The sequence below is a fragment of the Nansenia antarctica genome (genome assembly GCF_963989245.1).
Source record: "Nansenia antarctica genome assembly, chromosome: 10".
In the NCBI taxonomy this organism is placed as follows: domain Eukaryota; kingdom Metazoa; phylum Chordata; class Actinopteri; order Argentiniformes; family Microstomatidae; genus Nansenia; species Nansenia antarctica.
Genome location: NC_137680.1, coordinates 30,202,123 through 30,224,622, shown reverse-complemented (window position 1 = coordinate 30,224,622; position 22,500 = coordinate 30,202,123). Strand labels below are relative to the sequence as shown.

Genomic DNA, 22,500 nt, shown 5'->3' with positions numbered 1-22,500 from the left:
TATTTGTTTAACCTTCATGCCCTGACACCTAAATTGCAGTCAGTTGCAATTTCTCATCATGTGGGAATGGTTAGTGGTCCATGGCTCCCGTACCTAACTCCCATCCATCCCACACTTGACCTTGCCAGTACATACATGCCAGCTACATATATAATTCATTAAGTCAAATGCATCGCCCTGTGATGCGTCAGGTGTAGTCAGTACTCAAGTTGTAAAAGAAAATCAAGGGGGATGGTGGATTTTATCTTATGGGGACAATTTTAGCATCCCCACAGCATCAGTGACTTCAGTGTCAGTGACTTGGTAAAAATGGCATATGTGCGTGCCCCCTCCTTGCCCACAGTATTTTACTCAATATGCGCGAAACTAAATGTTGAAATAGCAGTAATACCACGTTCATTGATAAAATGACATAAGGGATGGAAAGGGGGGATGGCAGTTTTAGAAGGGGGATGATTTTGACTGTTTTTATTTCAGGGGGGATGCCATCCCCCCTCATCCCCCCTCAACTCGAGTGCTGGGTGTAAGACCCGTCAGGACACATACAGTACGCTGGACAGATAGAACAGTAGCCGTCGCTCAAAGCTGATGTCCTTGAACAAGTAAACATTACAAAGCTTATCTTTCCAACTATGAACACTGCATTTCAATTGGCTTTTTTTGCCAGGAAAGGTGGAAATTTATGGAGAGTGTTAAGAGTTATGTTGACTTAGCTTCGTTTGCAATATATTTTTAGTGACTATAACGTTGTGCAAGGAAGTTTCTGGTCCGTTATGGTAATTCAGATGCGGTTCTGTTGCTCCGACGTGTGGCCAATGACAAGATTTGGGGGAATTTGGTGGCCAGCTGTCACATCAGTCAGGCAAGCCAGAAACAAAATGGTAATAAATGATTCATTCTTCCTGGGTGTCTGTCTGACGGATTGACAGAGCAACTGAGCCATGGTCCCCTCTGATGAAACGCTCCCCCCTGAGTGTGTGTGTGTGTGTGTGTGTGTGTGTGTGTGTGTGTGTGTGTGTGTGTGTGAGTGTGTGTGTGTGTGTGTGTGTGTGTGTGTGTTTGTCTGTGTGTGTGTGTGACTGTCTGTGTCTGTGCCTGTGTGCATGGGTGGGTGGAAGAATAGCACATTCTGGCCCTCCATCTGGTTTGCATTGGAACAACACAGAGAGTCATTTGCATTAAAAAAGAGAAAATGTCTTGATTTAAATAGCTCCTGCCGAAGCAGAAGTGCATCCATATTTCTGTACATTTCTCAATGCTGAATTACAATCATTTCAGTTGAACCACAAGCCTCCGGTGTGGCATGAAAAATGAAAAGACTTTCGTTGTTTTAAAATGTTTGGTATGAATCACCTCCTTTATAAAGCGTGTCTGTCAACTGTGTTACATTTCAGAAATCGCATCTGTTACCAGACCATGTGTGAACTCTTAGGGTTATGGATTATAAATCAACTCTTAGGTGTCACAGCATGCCGTAATGTGTTTTATTCACACCTGTGTTTTGTGTTTGTGTCAGGCGTGGAGCTGCTAGCCCTGTTCAACCGCCCAGCGGTCCGTGAGAGCCAGCTGAAGTACTTCACAGTGAAGGTTCCACTGAGGGTTCAGCTTCGGGACGAGGGGGTCAGAGGAGTGGAGGCCAACTGGCTCGATCACATGACCCAGCACTTCAACAACGGAGCGTCGCTCGTCGATGGATACTTCCACCTGGGCAACGACAACGGTACACAAAACACCCCTAAATCCACCTGACAAACCTTGAAGAGCTGAATATCAGATTTTGGGGTAATAGGTAACAGATAGTGCAGTCATATTTATCCTCCTCACATTTCGGCTCTGTCGTAGCTGTCTTGTTTCACCCGTGCATGAAATAAGTAACACAGTTGACAAAAATAAATGAAAAGACAATGTACCAGTAAGTCACAAACGATGACATCCCAGACTACAACGAAAACTCAGGGCTGGTTTCACAGAGGTTTAAGCCTCGTCCTGGAGTAAAATCACACTTTTGAAGTATCTTGACTTTAAAGATATAGATCACGAGTAACCCTTCTGAGTTAGGACTATTTATTCAATAAAAAAATGTACATTACAGTTTACAGCACTCCTGATGGTTGGTAATGAGCTTCTGGGTGGAAAGGGAGAGAGGGAATGTTCCTTTGTCACACATTAAATACCCCACAAAATATACCACACTTTCAATGTAAAATCTCCATTGTCGATGCTTTTTAGTCTAGGATTAGTCTTAAGCCTCGTCTGTGAAACATTAATGTACTGTATGGCAGTGGTTCCGCATCCCTTTTGAAACTCTTCCGTGGTTGGTTTGTTTTGTCTAGTGCTCTCCCCCTCAGTGCAGCTAGGCTCTGGGGTATGCTGCTTAATTCTGATGGTGGTGAAATAAACCAGCCTTAGTAAATAAGAGTCATAATTCATTAATCTTCAAAAGTGAACGCAACAGCGACTCTGAAACACAGATAATGAACCTGATAGCGAATTAGTGCATCCTTGCATATGTAGAGAAAATAGAGTAATGAAGCGTATTATTATAATTCATTTCTCTTCTAATATATTTTGCATATTTTATGTGTACTTAAGATATGCATGTTTTATTTTACTGACATGGTTGTGCAGTAAAAGTACATTTAGATTTGCAGAGAGCTTTGCTTCGGAAATATCAGCCCAAAAATCTGAAATCGCAAGTATACTGGTGTGCAGGGGGGGAAACAGCAAGCCTGACAACATGGAAACAGCGCAAACCATTTCCAAAAAAACAGATGTTTGTATAGGTGAGTGCTGGAGGTTTGTGCAAACCTCGTGGGATCCGTGAGTGGGGCGATATCAAAGCCAGAGCAGCATCCCACATTTGTTGTAAAGTAGCTAATTGCATCAAACGGCGGAGCTGCTTGTTTTAACAAGCCTGAGAACCCAGAGAACCCCGCGCTCGCCTCAGCAGACGTCTCCAAATTTAGCACCTCTTTGAAATCCATTTCGGAATTCATTAGGAGAAACTCTGCCCGACCCGACACTGGAGACGGTCTCCTCCCCGTAAAAACATCAAGGCCACCGGCTCGGTTGTAAAAAACGCCATGATAAAAAAAAAAAGACGTGGCGTGTCAGTGACAACGACACTCAGTGTGATTGGAGATCATCGTGACAGTTACACAGGAGGGAATTGTATTAAGTGCACTACTACAAGTGCCTCCACTCTCTGTCTGTCATGTCGTCGTTGTTGTTGATAGCGCTTCAATAAATCGGTGTGTTTTATCGGCTCTTCTCTTATGGCAGACTGGTCTCCTACTCAAATTGTGTACCTGTACACGATAATACCTGTTCCCAATTGTACTAGTGTTTGCCAAAATGCCTTCCTCTGACAACTTCCCCTTAGCATAACCATTCAAAGTGAATGCCTGTGGCCTGGGGTGGTCCAGTGGTCTAGCACTGCTGTCTACAGTGCACACATATGCCCATGTCGGCATCTGCCCATGTCGTTCGAATCCGGCCCATGCCCTGCTGACATGCCCTCTCTCCCTTCTTCTCCTTACTTCCCTGTCTGTCTTCACTGCATCTGTCCAATAAAATGAAAAATATGAGTGCGACTGCCACACTGTAGTGCCGGAGGAAAAAGGAAAGACGTAGGCAACGTAATGATAACTGTTTAATCAAAATAACAACTTGTACTCTCAGTACAGGACCAGAAAATAGATCACCAAAACTGTTGTGTCTAAACAGGAAGTTGCAACGTTAATAATCCTCCCCTCTGCCCCTAGTGCCAGAACTGGTTCCCTCCCACTACACAACCAACAGTAAGAGGAGAACATGAACCCATAATGTAGTCACTACACCAGCCCCCCCAGTGTTCACCTCAATATTGGAAATCCTCACGGCGAGGAGGGCGTATGGCCCGGCCCCTACGATCGTAGGTAAAGTCAGGAGGTGCGGGAGGAGGTGTGACATCGCCCATCACGTCCTCCTGCAGGGAAGGACGGGGGGCAGTGACGACCGGGGGCTCGCGAGCTGCGGGGGGTTGTCGGGGTCGGAGGGGGGAATGGCCAGGGCGCGGCAGGGGAGGTAGGACTGGAGGCCGGCCTCTGCGCGGTGGCAGGGCCAAGTCCAGGGGCAGTTCAAGGTCCAAGTGGGCCGGTTTGAGGCGATCAACGGACACACACTCAGGCCTACCCCCCATGTCAACCATGAAGTTCTTGGCTCCGGCCTCGATGACACGGAAAGGCCCGTCATAAGGAGGGCGTAGTGGAGTCCTGTGGCCATCATGACGAATGAAAACGAACCTCGCTGAGTGCAGCTCCGGGGGCACCCTCGAAGTAGGGACACCATGCTGCGTAGTCGGGACCGGGACGAAGGTCCTGGCGCTGTCCAGCAGGGAGGCGCGCTGAGCGGCGGCGGACCAGGGCTCCGTTGACTTGGGAATGAAGTCACCGGGGACCCGCAGCGGCTGTCCAAACACCAGCTCAGCGGACGACGACTGGAGGTCCTCCTTAGGCGCTGTCCTGAGCCCCAGCATGACCCACGGCAGCTTGTCAAGCCAGTTGCTGTCCGTGAGGCTGGCTCGAAGGGCGGCCTTCATGGATCGATGGAAACGCTCACAGAGCCCGTTCGCCTGCGGGTGATAGGCGGTTGTGCGGTGGAGCTTGACCCCCAGATTCTCCGCCACCGCTGCCCACAGCTCTGAAGTAAACTGTGAGCCACGGTCAGAGGAGAGATCAGCAGGGGTGCCGTAGCGGGAGACCCACACCGCGATGAACGCCCGGGCCAGGTCGGGGGCTGTCGTTGAGGAGAGCGGAACTGCCTCCGGCCAGCGAGTCGTCCTGTCCACCATGGTAAAGAGATAGGTGTATCCGTGCGAGGGGGGCAGCGGCCCTACCAGGTCCACGTTTACATGATCGAACCTCCGCTCAGGCACAGAGAACTGCTCCAGGGGGGCCTTGACGTGTCGATGCACCTTGGCGCGCTGGCAGGCGATGCACGTGTCTACCCAGGCCCTCACATCCCTCTTGAGCCCATGCCAGACGAATTTCTCTGACACCAGCCGTGAGGACGGTTTCCTACCAGGGTGAGACAAGCCGTGTATCGCCTCGAAGGCGGGGCGCCTCCAGTTGGCGGGGACCACCGGTCGTGGCTGACCCATGGAGACGTCGCACAGGAGCGTGGCCCCTGCGTCACCGAAAACCACCTCTTCTAGGCGCAGTCCTGTGTCCGACAACTTGAGAGCCTGGACGGCGGGGTCGGCGGCCTGGTCTGCAGCCATGCGCGCGTAGTCTAAACCCAGTTGGACCGCACCAACCACCGCCCTGGAGAGACAATCCGCGACCTGGTTGGACTTCCCAGCAACGTGCTGGATGTCTGTGGTGAACTCGGATATGTAGGCGAGCTGGCGCTGTTGGCGGTCGGACCACGGCTCCGCCACCTTGGACATGGCGTGCGTGAGTGGCTTGTGGTCCACGTAGGCCGTAAACTCGCGGCCCTCCAGTAAAAAACGGAAGTGTCTGACAGCAAGCCACAGCCCGAGGAGCTCCCTGTCGAATGTGCTGTACCTTTGCTCTCTGGGAGACAGCTGGCGGCTGAAGAATGCAAGAGGCTGCCAGGCGTCCCCAACCCACTGTTCGTACACCGCTCCCACAGCAAAGTCAGAGGCGTCCGTGGTGAGAGCAGTGGGTGCCGAGGGCGAGGGGTGGGCCAACATGGCAGCGCGGGCCAGGGCCGCCTTGGTGTCCTGAAAGGCTTTGACACGCTCCGCCGTCCAGTCCACCGGCTGCTTCAGAGTCTTGCCCTTCTGGGCATCGTACAGAGGCCGCAGGATGTGAGCGATGTGGTGGAGGAAGCGATAGTAGAAGGTTACCATCCCGATGAACCCCTTGAGCTCGCTGATTGTGCTGGGGCGCGGGAAAGCAGCGACAGCTTCCACCTTCGAGGGGAGGGGGGTCACCCCCTCTGCGGAGACCCGGTGCCCGAGAAAGTCGATGGTGTTCCGTCCGAACTCACACTTCGCCGGATTGACAATCAGCCCATGTTGGCTGAGCCGTGTGAAAAGGGCCCGGAGGTGGGACAGGTGCTCCTCCTCCGTGGTGCTTGCGACGAGGATGTCATCCAAGTAGACGAAGAGGAATGGTAGGTCCCGGAGCACCGAGTGCATGAGGCGTTGGAAGGTCTGCGCCGCGTTCTTCAGGCCGAACGGCATCCGCAGAAACTCGAAGAGTCCAAATGGCGTGATTACGGCCGTCTTAGGGACGTCCTCGGGGTGCACCGGCACCTGATGGTACCCCCGTACCAGGTCCACTTTGGAGAAGAAGCGTTTGCCTGCCAGGTTCGCTGAAAAGTCCTGGACATGTGGGACCGGGTAGCGGTCAGGCTTGGACGCGTCGTTGAGGCGGCGGTAGTCCCCACATGGGCGCCACCCGCCGTCTGACTTAGGGACGATGTGCAGGGGAGACGCCCAGGGGCTGCTCGAGCGCCGAACGATGCCCACCTGCTCCATATGCGCAAACTCCGCCCTGGCGATGGCCAGCTTCTCCGGGTTGAGGCGCCTGGCCCTGGCGTGGAGGGGAGGCCCCTCGGTCTCGATGTGGTGCTCCACTCCGTGTTTCACCGTGGGCGCGGAGAAGGTGGGCTTGGTAAGGTCGGGGAATTCGGCGAGCAGCCGAAGGTACTGGTCACTTTCGGCGAGCGTATTGGACCACCCGCTGTAGACCGCCTCCCCCTGCGTACAGGCGAAGGAAGCAAAAGTCTGTGAGTTGACCAGGCGCCTGTTCCCCACGTCCACCAACAGGTTGTGGGCGCACAGAAAATCCGCACCAAGGAGGGGAAATGTGACAGCCGCTATGACAAAATCCCACGAAAAGCATTGCCCTCCGAAGCACACGTCCACCGCCCTAGTGCCATAAGAGCAGATAGGTGTGCCGTCCGCGCCTGCCAACTGCGGACCACGCTCCTCCTTCGCCACATCCGATCTCTCTGCCGGAATGATGCTCCACTGGGCACCTGTGTCACAAAGGAAACTGCGACCAGAGGCGGTGTCTTGTATGAAGAGCAGCCTGTTGGTGACGCCAGCGCTCAGGGCCACTACTGAGTGCCGGCCCCGCCGTTTCCCGTCGGTCCGAAGGTGCAGGGTGAGCGGCACCGTTTGGCCTTGGCGCCAAAAGTGGCGTGGTAGAAACAATGGCCCGCAGCGTTACCCTGCTGGCCAGAAGGTCTGGCGTCATCCTTCGCTCTCCTGCGACGGTCGGGTGGCGGGGCGGCCGCGGGAGCGAGCAGGTCGGGGGACCGTTGAGGCATGGCCAAGACGAACCGGTCCGCCTCCCTGGCCAGGGCGCGGGGCTCCATGATGGCGGTGTTGGCCAGCGCCATCCTAACTTGAGCTGGCAATGTGCGCATGAACAGCTCTGTGAAGAGGATCATGGGGTCTTCTGTACCGAGCAGGTTTAGCATCCTCTCCATGCGCGCAGAAGGCCTCTCGTCACCCAAGTCCGACATGGCAAATAGGCGACGCACCCTCTCCGCAGTGGACAGTTCAAATGTCTCTAGAAGCAGGGCCTTGAGGCGCTCATATTTGTTCGTCGTCGGGGGAGCAGACAAAAAACCTACCACTCGAGCTGCGGTGGAGCTGCCCAACATTGCCACAGCATGGTTGTACCGGTCGTCGTCGTCATCGATGTCACTTTTGTTGAAATGTGCCTCTACAATAGCAAACCATGCAGCAGGCGTTGAGTCCCAGAACTCTGGTAGCTTGAGAGTGGGAGTGTGCGCACCACGCGTTACCCTGACAGGGGATGGTGATGGCTGCCGCTGGTTTGAACGTCTTCCTCGCCCGGACATTTTGCAGGATTGTAATGTTCGTTCGCTGGTTTTTGTACACAATTACGTTAACAAAAATCCACGTCGGGGTCACCAGTGTAGTGCCGGAGGAAAAAGGAAAGACGTAGGCAACGTAATGATAACTGTTTAATCAAAATAACAACTTGTACTCTCAGTACAGGACCAGAAAATAGATCACCAAAACTGTTGTGTCTAAACAGGAAGTTGCAACGTTAATAATCCTCCCCTCTGCCCCTAGTGCCAGAACTGGTTCCCTCCCACTACACAACCAACAGTAAGAGGAGAACATGAACCCATAATGTAGTCACTACAACACTCAGATTTTTATTTTTTTTTTATGTCTAATACTAACCCCTGCAGGGCTGGCCCCTGGCATAAGCAGTCTATGCGGTTACTTGGGGCCACACCTTTCCGTCAATTTAGCGCAAGCTACCACCCCTCAATCAAAAACTGCAATCTCGTCGAGAACCCCCCCCCCCCCCCCCCCAGGCTTAAGCCTATTCCTGGACCAAATCACACTTTGTGTAAAATCGCGAAGTCGCACAAATTCACTTCCGCCTCACGCCTCGCGTAGCCTATCTTCAGACGTATCGGACCGAAAATCTCCGCAATGCTTTGACCAGCAAACGTAATTGGGAATGCGTACTGTTAGGATGAATTAGGAGACTGTGTTGCATTGTGTTTATGTCCTTATGTGTCTTTGTTGTTATGGTGTTTTCCTTTGAAATTGGTCCCCTCTCTTCAGTCGTTCTGCTCTGTTGTAAATTATGTTGTTATCCGCTGTGCTTTCCTTCCACTTTCCTGCTCTTTTCTACTTCTTTCTTCAACACATCACTAGTCGATTTGTTCTGAGCGACCTATGGAAAAACCATGTACAATAACAAACTTGTATGCAGCTTTAACTCGAACTCTTTTTTGTTATCTCTCTGAAAATGAAATCAACACTGGTAAGAACGATGCAGTGATATATACTGTACTGTATGTACTTATTAACTTAAGATCTCACAGGATAAGCCCGTGATTAAACACCGTGGAATTGGCTTATGTAATGTATAGTTAGAACCATAACTCCACTGCGCTGTGCTTGGTTTGCTGTTCTCGTTATCCGTGTCCACAGTCCTACGCATCTTCGCTCATATCCATGTTGGCTATACATCCATATTCATGTATTCCCTCTGCTCTACTGCCCTTTTCCTAAACGTCGCCACCTCCTCCCTTCTGTGTTTAGCTGTTGACTGCCTGAGATGGCCCAGTGGGACACACGCACACACACACACACACACACACACTCACACACTCACACACACACACACGCACACACACACACACACTCGCACACTCACACACACAAACACACACAGACGCTGTCTCCTCACGCCCTCTTCCCCCTGAAGAGAAGGGTTTCCATGGTGAAGCTCAGCTTGAGAAGGCGTCGGTGGTGGCGGTGGTGTGGAGGGAAAGGGGAGGAGGGGGTGGTGGTGGTGTGGAGGGAAGGTGGAGAAGGGGGTGGTGGTGGTGTGGAGGGAAGGCAGAGGAGGGGGTGGTGGTGGTGTGGAGGGAAGGAGGAGGAGGGTGTGATGGTGGTGGTAGTGTGGAGGGAAGGTGGAGGAGGGGGTGGCGGTGGTGGTGGTGGTGTGGAGGGGAGGCGGAGGAGGGGGTGGTGGTGGTGGTGTGGAGGGGCGGCGGTGGTGGCGGTGTGGAGGGAAGTGGTGGAGGAGGGGGTGGTGGTGGTGGTGTGGAGGAGAAGAGGGGGTGGTGGTGGTGTGGAGGGGAGGTGGAGGAGGGGGTGATGGTGGTGTGGAGGGAAGGTGGAGGAGGGCAGCGGGGGGGGTAACAGTCCTGTTTAATATCCCGCCGTGGCTAGGCGTGAGACAGGTGGGAGGGGGCTCAGGGAGCTCAGGCTGGGCCAGCGTCGGGGGGGGCGGGCCAGCGTTGGGGGGGGGGGGGTATATTAGACCCTTATTGAATTTGCAGATCCAGCGCCAGCGGCTGGGCTCCTCCTACGCAATTGGCCCCGGCGTCATGAGACGCACATTAAACATTCATACCCCAGTGTGTCACACATACACACACACATACACTCATACACACATACAAAGACACACACATACAGGGACACACACACATACAGAGACACACATATACAGGGACACACTCACATACAGAGACACACATACACCACGCACAAACACTCACACACATTCATACAGAGAAATACACACACACACACACACACACACTCATATACACACAACACACTCAGACACACACATCCTCATACACACACATACAGAGACACTCACACAACACACTCACACACACACTCACTTACAGACATACATACACATACAGAGATACACACTCACTCACACACACATACACACACCACACTCACACTCACACACACACACACACACTCTCACAACACACTTACACACACTCTTACACAGCTACTGTTCCATGTGAGTTCTGACAGGCGAATGAGTTTGTTTACTGGTGAATTGACACTAATGGTGTTGACAGGGAGTTTTCCTTTGTTATTCTTACTGTAGCTTAAACTATCTGCAGCCCCACAATGAGGATTCTTAGCCCGGCTTTGTGGGACATTGAGCCATTCATATGCACGACAGGCAGTGCCAGGGCTTTCTATATGCAGGCAAGCCCAAGGAGAAAGAGATTCCATGAATATGAAATTCCAATAAGGTATTACTTTACTGCGAAAATAATTTTTGGGGGGGAAACGATGCGCGATGCGCTTTTTTGAGAGACAAATTAGACTGGATATGGAATTAGAGCAAGGAGGCCTGTGTGTGTGTGTGTGTGTGTGTGTGTGTGTGTGTGTGTGTGTGTGTGTGTGTGTTAAGCTAAATCTAGAGAGCATTCTCCCTCCTAGTGTCTAACCAAGCCAGGAGATAATACGCCGTCTACCAGCTTGTGGGAGTATATCTTTGTGTGTGTAAGGCAGGGTGCAGTATGCCTTCCCAGGCATAATATTATTCCTCAAAGGCCCTTAGCTACAACCAAAAGTTTGCCTGGCAACCACAGGTACGTTGCCCCAAGTGCTCACACCTTTGGCTCAGAAGGGTAGAGCCTCGTCCAATCCTCACACATAACCCCGCTCCCTCTCTCTCTCTCTCTCTCTCTCTCTCTCTCTCTTCCCTCTCTCTCTCTCTCTCTCTCTCTCTCTCTCTATCTACTTATCTCTCAATCTCTCTCTCTCTTTCTCTCTCTCTCCATCTCTCTCTCTCTCCATCTCTCTCTCTCTCTCTCCATCTCTCTCTCTCTCTCTATCTCCCTCTCCATCTCTCACTGTCTCCGGATTCCTGGCAGGCCCCTTTTAAAATATAGATAAGCTGTCACAGCCCTGTCTGCTGTATTTTACTCTCCGGCACTTTCTAAGCACAATGTTTAAATCATGTTATGATTCTGGGCAGGGGTCACTCGGTGTCTTCCCTCGGTCAACGGGACTCCCACAGGTCCACCCCTCCCCTCCGCTCCCCCCCTCCCCTCCAGTCCCTCCTCCCCCCCCCCCCTGTCTCTGCCACTCTCTGAGATCCCAAAGTCTGTGTCACTGTCAACCTAGAGTCAGTCAGTCAGTGTGTCTCGTTTCAGTCCACTCTCTCTCCCTGCCACTTAGTTGTCACTCCACTGCGCCGGGTGTCTGGTGCTCCTGTGTCAAGTCTGTGTCAGGAGTTGCCACTCTTGCTAGTATCTCCTCGTCAAGTCTTTGTCATTCTGTATCATCCGGCGGTTCCTTGTCTGTCACTTTCTCTGTCTGTCTTGGGGATGTAAGATGTATTATTTGCATGGGGCTAGCTCAGTGTGTGTCAACCTCGAGTGCCTGGAGCAGGTACTCAACAGTCAAAAACAATCCATTGTCTCGTCGCGGGATGAAAACAACCGCTGTCAACAAGCCTCTGTTCCACTCGATACGCCCCCTCAGTCAATAGACTCGACATAATGTTTACGTTATCTGTGACGCCCCCTGTCCCCATCCCCCCTTTGTCGTTCCTGCGTTCCTGGCCCTCCCTCAGCTCTGTGTCTGCCCCCACCCCCCTCCAGCTCTGTGTCTGCCCCCACACCCCTCCAGCTCTATGTCTGCCCCCCCCCCCAGCTCTGTGTCTGCCAGTGTTATGCCAAGAGACTGCGTGTTTCTCCTAAAGCAGAGAGACAGAATCCCTGTGTGCATCTCACCTGAGTGATCCCGGTGCAACGGCAGGGAACAATCAGGGCCAACCCAATCTCCGAGAGGGCTTTCCAATTATACGCCAAGCAGGGGTGGCTGATGAATGACGGAGGGATGGAGGGATGGAGGGATGGAGGGGTGGTATAAAGAGGAGGAGGAGGAGGAGGAGTGGGGGAATGAACAACGACAATGTCTGTATTTGAAAAGAGGCGAGAGATGTCTGAGAGATGTCTTCAATTGAGCGCGCCGAGCCCCTAAATGGGTTTTCTGGGCAGAAAATAAAGGAGCCTGTCTCCCCCCCCCCACCTCCCCCTCCCCCTCCCCCCTCCACCCGTCTCTCCAGCCACCCCTCGTTGCCCCGTTATTAGGACAGAGTAATGAAATGTGGAGTGTCTCATGGCAGAGCCTGGGACCGCACAAACTGTATTAGTGTGTAAATGGTGCAGAAGTAATGAGAAAGCACTCAGGCCAAGAGAGAGGCCTGGTCTGGAGGGGGGGGGGGGGGGGGGGGGGGGGGGGGGGGGGATTGTGGGAGGGGGTCTGCACTGTTCAATGGAATAACAACAGGCATGTGATGGCGAGGGAGAGCTTGGCTTTCCAGTGGCCCTCTCTCTCTCTCTCTCTCTCTCTCTCTGTGACGCCAGACAACTCGGGTTGTACTCGGTGGAGGGGGGACAGGGGGTTCTAATGAATTGGATTCTAAACAAAGCCCTTTTTATAGACATCAATTGTGTCTGCGTCTGGACCGAGCTGTAATTTCACAGCGTCTTCATTTTCAGACTGATCTCCCTGTAAACTCCCTCCGACCGCCTACCCATGTACTGTATCTACGCATCTGCCATCTTTATGTCTCTTCCTCTCTCCAGCTTCTTTCCCGAAAGAAAAACGTCCGTCCGTCCGTCCATCAGTCCGTCCGTCCGTCCCCCCCTCCCCACATCCTCCTTTCTCTTGGTCTGTCACTCTACATAATCCATAACTCATCCTTGCTTTAACAAATGGTACACGCTGAAGCCGGTGTAATAAATGACCCGTCGTGTGGGCGAGCTGGTTGGATGGGTAATGTCATTACTGTTTCCTCCTGGCCTAGAGGCTCGGGGAAGGAGGGCGAGACAGACGCCCTCCTCCGTCCTGTAAATGCTATTTCACGGCCACCCTCTCTCTCCTCTCTCCGTTCTCTGCAGATTTGCTGCCTAAGTCGGTGGAAAGCGTCTTCATCTTCCAGGAGGGGACAGAGGGAGAGCCGAGCGTGACCGCCGCCGCCACCACGTACGACGCCATCGTGGTGGAGCAGTGGACCGTCATCGATGTGAGTGGGGGTTTTACATGTCTGCAGGGTGTTTTTACATGTCTGCAGGGTGTTTTTACATGTCTGCAGGGTGTTTTTACATGTCTGCAGGGTGTTTTTACATGTCTGCCAGGGTGTTTTTACATGTCTGCAGAGTGTTTTTACATGTCTGCAGGGTGTTTTTACATGTCTGCAGGGTGTTTTTACATGTCTGCCAGGGTGTTTTTACATGTCTGCCAGGGTGTTTTTACATGTCTGCAGGGGTTTTTACATGTCTGCAGGGTGTTTTTACATGTCTGCCAGGGTGTTTTTACATGTCTGCAGGGGTTTTTACATGTCTGCAGGGTGTTTTTACATGTCTGCCAGGGTGTTTTTACATGTCTGCCAGGGTGTTTTTACATGTCTGCAGGGTGTTTTTACATGTCTGCCAGGGTGTTTTTACATGTCTGCAGGGGTTTGTACATGTCTGCAGGGGTTTTTACATGTCTGCAGGGTGTTTTTACATGTCTGCCAGGGTGTTTTTACATGTCTGCAGAGTGTTTTTACATGTCTGCAGGGTGTTTTTACATGTCTGCAGGGTGTTTTTACATGTCTGCAGGGTGTTTTTACATGTCTGCAGGGTGTTTTTACATGTCTGCAGGGTGTTTTTACATGTCTGCAGGGTGTTTTTACATGTCTGCAGGGTGTTTTTACATGGCTGCCAGGGTGTTTTTACATGTCTGCAGGGTGTTTTTACATGTTGAATAGTTGTCACTCACTCGGAAATGTTTCCAACAAGTGACCTAGAAGGAAAAATCTGAATTTATGGGACACGTGTCACAGTGGCTTGTCTTATCTGCAGCAAACATGCCCCTTATCTGCCCAGCGATTAGGTCCCCAGTTTGCTCAAATCCGAGTTGGAAATTGATTTCTGTCTACTTCTGAAGGGTATCGGGAATTCTGTGGTTGTGCGTGCTGGATGTGTGTGTCTGTGTGTGTGCTGTGTGCTGTGTGCTGTGTGCTGTGTGTGTGTGTGTGTGTGTGTGTGTGTGTGTGTGTGTGTGTGTGTGTGTGTGTGCGTGCGTGCGTGCGTGCGTGTGTGTGTGTGAGTGCATGCGTATGTGCGTGTGTGTGTGTGTGTGTGTGTGTGTGTGTGTGCTGATGATATCAAAGTAATCGAATTTAGACTTCCTAGCCCTGGGGCTGTCCAAGTGTGAAAAGACTTTTGTGCGCTAAATGTGACTCTCATTGTCCACCTCAGCTTTGATGACCATGTGCCCGTTAAAGGAACTTGGCTCCAAAACACACAATTTAACCCCTGACATCACAATACCCTTCCATCCTTTTTGAATGAATGGGAATACTGTGGAAGGAAATACCGTTGTAGCGGTAGTAGAGCAACTCTTGCTTCAACAACAGAGAAGTGCATTTATGACAAGACCTTTTAACACTCGAACAGCCGCGCCTTTTTTACCTACTAAAAGAGCCGCCTTGGGAGCCCCTCTTTACAATGCTCAAGCTGCTATTTACACACAACGACCACTAGTTGGCCGCCTTGTAAATTAGCCTGCTTCCTACACAGAAAAACTGCAAAATAGCTTTATATTAGCTTATGTTATTTTGAAAATGTAAGGATACTGGGAGGTAGAACGCACATATCTAGGAAAAGTCATGAAAGGAGGTCCTGAAATTTGATCGAGTGCAAAGATATAACTCTTTCTTTTAACCCCTCATGGCTGATTAAGTGTTAAGCACTCCAGAAAGGACAATAAAGTGAAATGGTTAAGAACTTCATACAATTTCAATAAATCCAATCAAGTCCTTTCCCTGGGCTTTACCAAGAAACCTTACACTTGAGTGATCTGCAAAAACCCGACCTTTTCTTGATAACTCTTCTTCACGAAGGATGATCAGCAACATGCATTGTGATTGTGATAACTGCTTAATATTAAAATGCGAAGGTTCATCACTCATTGCTGTTTTGGTGCCAGAATAATTACGCTGAAAAATGATGTTGAATATTGATTAGGAGATCTTTCCCCAGCGCTCTCACGCTCATCTAGATGAGAGACTGACAGGTGGTTGGATTTATGGGCATGGAAAACAGGAAAACAAGCTGCTTCACCGAGGACAAATCAATATGAACAAGCTGGAAGGTTTTTTTTCTCAGGGGCTTAGTTGTACAAAACGCTTCGTTTTAATTGTCAACAAACTTGGAATCGTTTCTCTAGACTCCAACCCCTAATTCTATGTCATAGACAGTTATTACTGTATTTGTTATATAGTATTCATTTACATTACATTTTTGACATTTAGCAGACGCATTTATCCAAAGCAAGAAAGTCAGCGAATTATCTATACATCAATCATCATAAGAAGAAAATAATCTATGCTAGGACCAGGGGCCATTGGCAGTCACCATGTATATTAGAAGAAGGAAGGATTACTTTTATTTATTGATGTATTTATTTATTATACAGTAGAGGCACTGTACAGGGGGGTAGCGGGGGGTGAAGAGGTCTTTAAGAGGGACAGTCAAGATGTAGTCTGAACAGATGGGTCTTCAACCTCTGACAGAAGATAGGTAGTGAAGTTATTTGTTGTCTTGGTGTGTGAAGATAAGGATAGCTTATTGTGACCAATCTCTTTGTACTGAGATGACATGACGATGTTAGATGGTTCAGGATCTCTGGATAAAGTCCTTGTTTTAAAGGCATTCCATTTCAGCTATTTTAGAGGAGATATTATATAAAGTCCTTTTTATAATGAAAGACAACTGTCTCTTGCTATTTTTCTTTGTCACACCTACATATCCAGTGCACATATGTCTATTTTCAGTCACACCTACATATCCTACATATCCAGTACACATATGTCTATATTTAGTCACACCATTAAATCAGAAACAGCGGTCCTGGACAATAATATGCACAGATGCTTAGAAATATGTTATATCTGTGAGATGCTGCTGTTGCCTACTGCTAATACAATATTAGGGCATAGGGTGTCCTAACTTTTTCCTCAGTAGGAATTGGCAATCTTTGTAAATGTGTTGTTATATAAATGATAACAAAGTGAAATCTTCATTGTTTTGGGTTCAATTACATCACCTTTATCTATAGATATTGTTTGAAAGAAGACCAAATATGTCCATACTTCTTAAAAAAAAAAAGAAGAAGATATTTCATAGGGTGTCCTAATTTTCTCACATCACTATACTAGGCCTATATCTACAGGTGCTAAGAAATATGTTATAACGGTGCTGCTGTTGCCTACTGCTAATATAATTTTCAATACATGAGGAAAAATGACCTGAATAGGGCATGCTTTAGATGTTCATGGAGTGCACCAAATGAATAACTCGTCACACCTCATTTCCTCTACAATGAAAGTCAAATTAGGAACACGCTGTCATCTCTCGTCTCCAAAGGAAAATCGATATGGAGCGCAGCCTCGGGATAATGCAATGAAAGCCTCCCCTTATCATTGAGCTTTAGAGCAGCAACCCCCCAAAAAAGTGCTCTCCTTGAGGCCTCGAAAAGGAAGGGTCTTTATAGATTTGCCTGAAATCTCAATATTAGTTCTTATTCACAAAGGGGGATGAAAGGCATTGGTGGCGTGGTATTGAATTTCCTACAGTGAGCGTCTAGACAGATTATGAAAGGGAAAACATGTGGTGTCAACACAAGTAGATGTTTGTGTGTGTATCGCTTGTTGCCGTGGGGCTCTACGTTGAAGCCTTGCACGACGCAAATTAGCTACAACGTGGTTAGCATCTGGGTAACTTTAAATCAATCGTGTTGCCTTATAAATGTATTTATTGCAATTTATTGCACCTCATACATGGATGAATACACCTGGTGTCATGAGGGTAACACCTCCACCTAACTGTGAAACTATTACATGGTTACGTGTATTCCTCTGTGGCTCAGTTGGTATGGCGCTAACAACGCTTTGGTTATCTGTTTGATTCCCACTGGGACCATTTATACTGGAACATGTGTGAAATGTGAAACTCATTGAAATGTAAAAGCGTCAGCTAAATGGCACATCAATCACATCAATCAATGACGTGTCATGTATACTATTCTACAGTATAGGCCTAATAGGCCTATTGGTTCACAAAACAACGACATAAACCAGTTGTTCTGTATACTTCATAAAGCAATAGGGCTGTCCTGTTTTCAGTTGCCAAGCAGATCCAATATAGTCATCGTTGGCTGTATTGAATTTACCGCAACAGCGCCTAGCCATTTCCCAGAAGGCACACAGAGACGTGAGGTCTGCGTAGACTAGAAACACCAGCGAGTGAGAGGAGTTAACAGCACTGACATTGTTGTCACTCACTCCCAGCTGCTGTATGTAGCCCCGGCTTAGAAGGGCAGCACTCCAGTCACCAGAAACCACATTATGTCCAAATAAGATTAGATAGGAACATCATAGCGCCACGATGGAAATAACAAATCTTTGAAGAGCGATTTTCAGACACAGAGAGGAAGCTTTAGACTTTGAGTGCGTCTGAGTCTGTGTGTGTGTGTGTGTGTGTGTGTGTGTGTGTGTGTGTGTGTGTGTGTGTGTGTGTGTGTGTGTGTGCGTGCATGCGTGTGTGTGTGTGTTTGTGTGTGTGTGTGTGTGTGTGTGTGTGTGTGTGTGTGTGTGTGTGTGTGTGTGCGTGTGCGTGCGTGCGTGTGTGTGTGTGCGTGTGTTCAATCTTCTAATTCACCTACCATGTCTGTTATACTGTAGTATTTCTTGCTCTTTTATATCTTGATTGAATTGATGTAATAAGCTGAAATATACCATAATTTTGATGGGGCCATATTTGAGAACTCAATTACTATGCAGTGGTTATTCTACTGAATTTTAAAATATGAGAAAACCCTGAATTATTAGTTAGGGAAAAGTTACAGCGAACTTGCATCATGTGAAAAGACACCGTATTTCCCATGAGATGGACTATTTTAGTCCACTGAAGGTGATGTAACTTTAATACACCTAAGCCCCAAAAAAGTCAACATTGACTTGTCAACAGCCGTCTAGCCAGTGTGGCAGAGAGATCACTGTATGGATTGGATAAAGCCTGTGGCGAAGATATATTTTTTCCTCTCTGAGGTGAGAGAAGAGGTGACCTAGATTTAGAAAGACCAATTTTCACTGTCGCCGCAAGTGAAAGACCAATCGTGAGACTGTGACGAGTTAGACGGGGGACAGTGCTTATAGGTTGTGGATGAGTGACTTCCTGGGTATATTGCATATTGCACAGTGAACTGTTTATTGGGTGTGATGTGACTTCATTACAACTGTATTGCTTTTCTAAAGATATCAATGTTTTCTCGCAAGTATCGACATGCGGAGTAATAATAATAATAATAATACATTTTATTTATTAAAGCACTTTACATAGGAAATCTCAGAGTGCTACAATTATAAACAGTAAGATAAAACAATAGACATTTTCAATTAAAAGGTAAAAAAAGGCTCTATTAAAAAGGTGGGTTTTAAGGCCACAGACTGTGGTGCCCTTAGGTGGTCAGGGAGAGCAATCCACAGCCTGGGAGCAGCCGAGCAGAAGGCCCGATCTCCCATGGTGCGGAGCTTGGTCCTGGGGGTCTTGAGGAGGTTGGTGGCAGTAGAACGGAGGGTGCGTGAGGAGGTCTGAGGGGTATGGAGGAGTTCCTTGAGGTAGGGGGGGACAGTTCCATGGATGCACTGGTGGGTGAGGAGGGAGACCTTGAATTCGATTCTGAGGGAGACGGGGAGCCAGTGAAGTGATTTGAGGATGGGGGTGATGTGATCATATTTGCGCACCCTAGGGACTTTTGAAACTTGTTTCAGGAACGCTCATTCTGTGAATTGTATTCATAAGACTAGGGTGAAATAATGTTCTGAGGAATATCATTAACCAATGTAGCTAGAGATGTGGTCATCCCACATGTTCTAAATGTACCTTTTTAAGAACGTTGCAGTTCAGTCTGGATCATATATTTTTTTGTAATGTGATTGTGATGATCTGGTGAAAAGGGCCACAAGCCTGCAATTCTCAAGTCGCGCAAATGAGCAAAAAGCTTCTTTTTTTAAATGAGTTTTCCGTTTTTTTGCATATTGCAAATAAGTGTTGAAGAGCCCACTCGATATAACAAACAACTGTTTTACGATCACTAAATACTTCTAATTTCTTGTCTGCCATAGGCTACTGGGTAAGTGATACATGGCTTACGTACGTTTTAGGACGTGATCAAAAGCAAGGACTGTGTGATCACCTAATTATGTGTAGTTATGTGTTTTTAGTACGTTGGTGTTCTCAGCATGTTGTGATGTGCTGAACATCCAGTTAGATGTTCATAGCGATGTGTCCTCTTATCTGATAGCTACTAGCAGCTGTTTTGCGCGTGTTTTGATTCTGAGCGAGTTTCTCCGCTATTTGTTTTGAGGTGTACCAACATTCAAATAAGCATATCTTCTTTGCTTTTTTCTACATTTCATACATTGAAATCTATTTTCAGATTTCAATATATGACACGTCATTTGAAACATTTGCTTACAATCTGCACTTTCATAATATGGAGGGAAAATAATGAAAAAGGACATACTTGAGGACTTTTTAACCAGACCCTGACCTGACTAGGGCCGGTAAAAATACATCAAGGTGTGTTTTAGACTTACTGAAAAACAGGAGCCGTCTGTCTGTCTGTTATGTCTAGTCTCAGGAATCAGTCAAGAGTGAAAGAGAAAACAATAGGGCTGTGTTTTCCTTCACTGAACTCAGTGCACTTTGAACTCGGAGCTGACCTCGGCTCCACCCACCGTGTTTGACTCTGTCGCCCTCTATTCAACGTTCAGCCTCTTACCCCCCCAACCCACACACTTGATAATGCTGCCCTTTGTTTAAAACCTCAAATTACACCCCACCCTCGAACATATCTGTTTTACCACCTGGTTGGCAGTGTTTTTGCACATAATAGATTAGGCCTTTATCTATCATACAGATTAGAATATAATGTTACTGCTTGGCCACAAAGTAATGTTATTTCTTGTGCTTTTGGGGGCGAGGGGTCTATGATTCAGTGTTCGGTGTTAGTTCATATTGTTTGTTGTTTATTATATTTAGTATTGTTCTTGTAGTGAAGCACTTTGTGACATGTCTCTATGTAGAAAGTGCAGTACAATACATTTCAGTGACAGATATTGATTGAAAGTTCAGAACAAGATGCCGCGACTGCTCTAACCTATAGCTCTTCAGAATGGAGGGCCACTACACCAAAATTATGGCCTAATTCGCTTTGCTCTTAAGTATCGGTTTGAGAAAGTGTCCGGTTCTGGGAATGGTTCCAAAACAAACCGTAAAACACAGCTCTGCAGTTCTTAAGGGATTATGGGATGGTAAATGCCAATGTAAATAACACTTAGAACAAGACAGAAAGAGCCCTCTAGCCCAGTGCAGTGTTTCTGAAATGGTGGAAGGAGGCCAGTTGTTACTGTGCGGCCCTGTCTGTGGCTGTGGGGGGATGCTGTTACTGTGTGTCTGTATGTGGCTGTGGGGGGATGCTGTTACTGTGTGTCTGTCTGTGGCTGTGGGGGGATGCTGTTACTGTGTGTCTGTATGTGGCTGTGGGGGATGTTGTTACTGTGTGTCTGTATGTGGCTGTGGGGAGATGTTGTTACTGTTTGTGTCTATGGGGAGATGTTGTTACTGTGTGTGTGTGTGTGTGTGTGTGTGTGTGTGTGTGTGTGTGTGTGTGTGTGTGTGTGTGTGTGTGTGTGTGTGTAGTGTGTGTGTGTGTGTGTGTGTGTGTGTTTTGTGGCTATTGGGGGATGTTGTTACTGTTTGTGGCTATGGGGAGATGTTGTTACTGTGTGTGTGTGTGTGTGTGTGTGTGTGTGTGTGTGTATGTGTTTGTGGCTATGGGGAGAAGTTGTTTTGTCTGTGTGGTGGATCACAACAACAATCGAGAAGGAAGTGTCTGCACTGGGGATGGTACACTAAGGAGGGTACACTGGGGATGGTACACTGGGGGTGGTACACTGGGGTGGTACACTGGGGTGGGTACACTGGGGATGGTACACTGGGGAGGGTACACTGGGGAGGGTACACTGGGGATGGTACACTGGGGAGGGGTACACTGGGGAGGTACACTAGGGAGGGTACACTGGGGAGGGTACACTGGGGGTGGTACACTGGGGAGGGTTACACTGGGGAGGGCTGCAGAGCTCTAGGCTGTGCTGTGTAGGGCCTATTGCTATGCATAGCATGTGACTGTGTGTGATAGGTATCACCAAACACGTGCGGCGTGATCATAGCTACCACTTGCATTATATATGAGTGTGTGCAGGCGTGTGCGTTATGAGCATTAGTGTTTTTTTTCCCCTTACGTGTATCATGTATGTGGTCTATGAGCTTATGTAAAACAGTAAAAAAGTGCAGAATGAGTGCTCTCTGTCTGTTGTGTTGTGTTGTGTTGTGTGTGTGTGTGTGTGTGTGTGTGTGTGTGCGCATGTGTGTGCTGTGTAAACGGTCGCGTGTTGTGTTGCACGTCTGACACGAGCGGGCGTTTCTCTGTGGGCTGGCGCAGAGGTGTGTTCAGAATAGAAAAACCACACACATACTTCCTCGTGCGTAAGCAGAGAGTTGATGTGTGTGTGTGTGTGTGTGTGTGTGTGTGTGTGTGTGTATGTGTCTTCAACAGCAACCAGTGTACAACACAACAAAAGAGTCGTCTCTAATAAGAAATGCATGTATTGGCATGCATAGTTGATAATAACATCTGTTAAGGTGTTTGATATGAATCTGAGAGTTTGATGTGTGTGTGCATGTGTGTGTGTGTGTGTGTGTGTGTGTGTGTGTGTGTGTGAGTGTGTGTGTGAGTGTTACCTGTACAGTAAATGTGTTAATGAGTGTATGTTCTCTCTGTAGGGTTTGCAGGTGAAGACAGACTATGTCCCATTGCTGCAGTCTCTAGCTGTGTACGGATGGAGACTCACCTGTGTGCTGCCTACACCTATCGTCAAAGCCAACAGGTAACAGCGAACACTCACTTTCCTAATATGGACTCTTATTAAGCCCAGCCCTAACCCTAACACTGTGTGGACAAACTCACCGACCGACCACCCACCTCCATTGCTCAACCTGAGAAGCCCGCCTGCTCTGCTTGACAAATCGGCCTCCCTTTTATTTCAAAGAACACCCATCTCACTAGGATCAAACGATCGTCTGTCCATCTTACTCTAC

The 22,500-nt window shown here is 48.6% G+C and overlaps 1 protein-coding gene across 1 annotated transcript in view; it reads left to right on the top strand.

The window, feature by feature from the left end:
* rftn1b (raftlin, lipid raft linker 1b) overlaps window positions 1-22,500 on the top strand; it is a gene marked incomplete at its 3' end in the record, with an annotated part of 73,422 nt that overhangs the window by 45,575 nt on the left and 5,347 nt on the right. Inside the window, exons 5-7 of the mRNA XM_080541169.1 lie at window positions 1,517-1,720; window positions 13,192-13,316; window positions 22,186-22,289. Of these exons, the coding sequence (XP_080397295.1) occupies window positions 1,517-1,720; window positions 13,192-13,316; window positions 22,186-22,289 (433 nt within the window). The remainder of the gene's footprint in view (window positions 1-1,516; window positions 1,721-13,191; window positions 13,317-22,185; window positions 22,290-22,500) is intronic.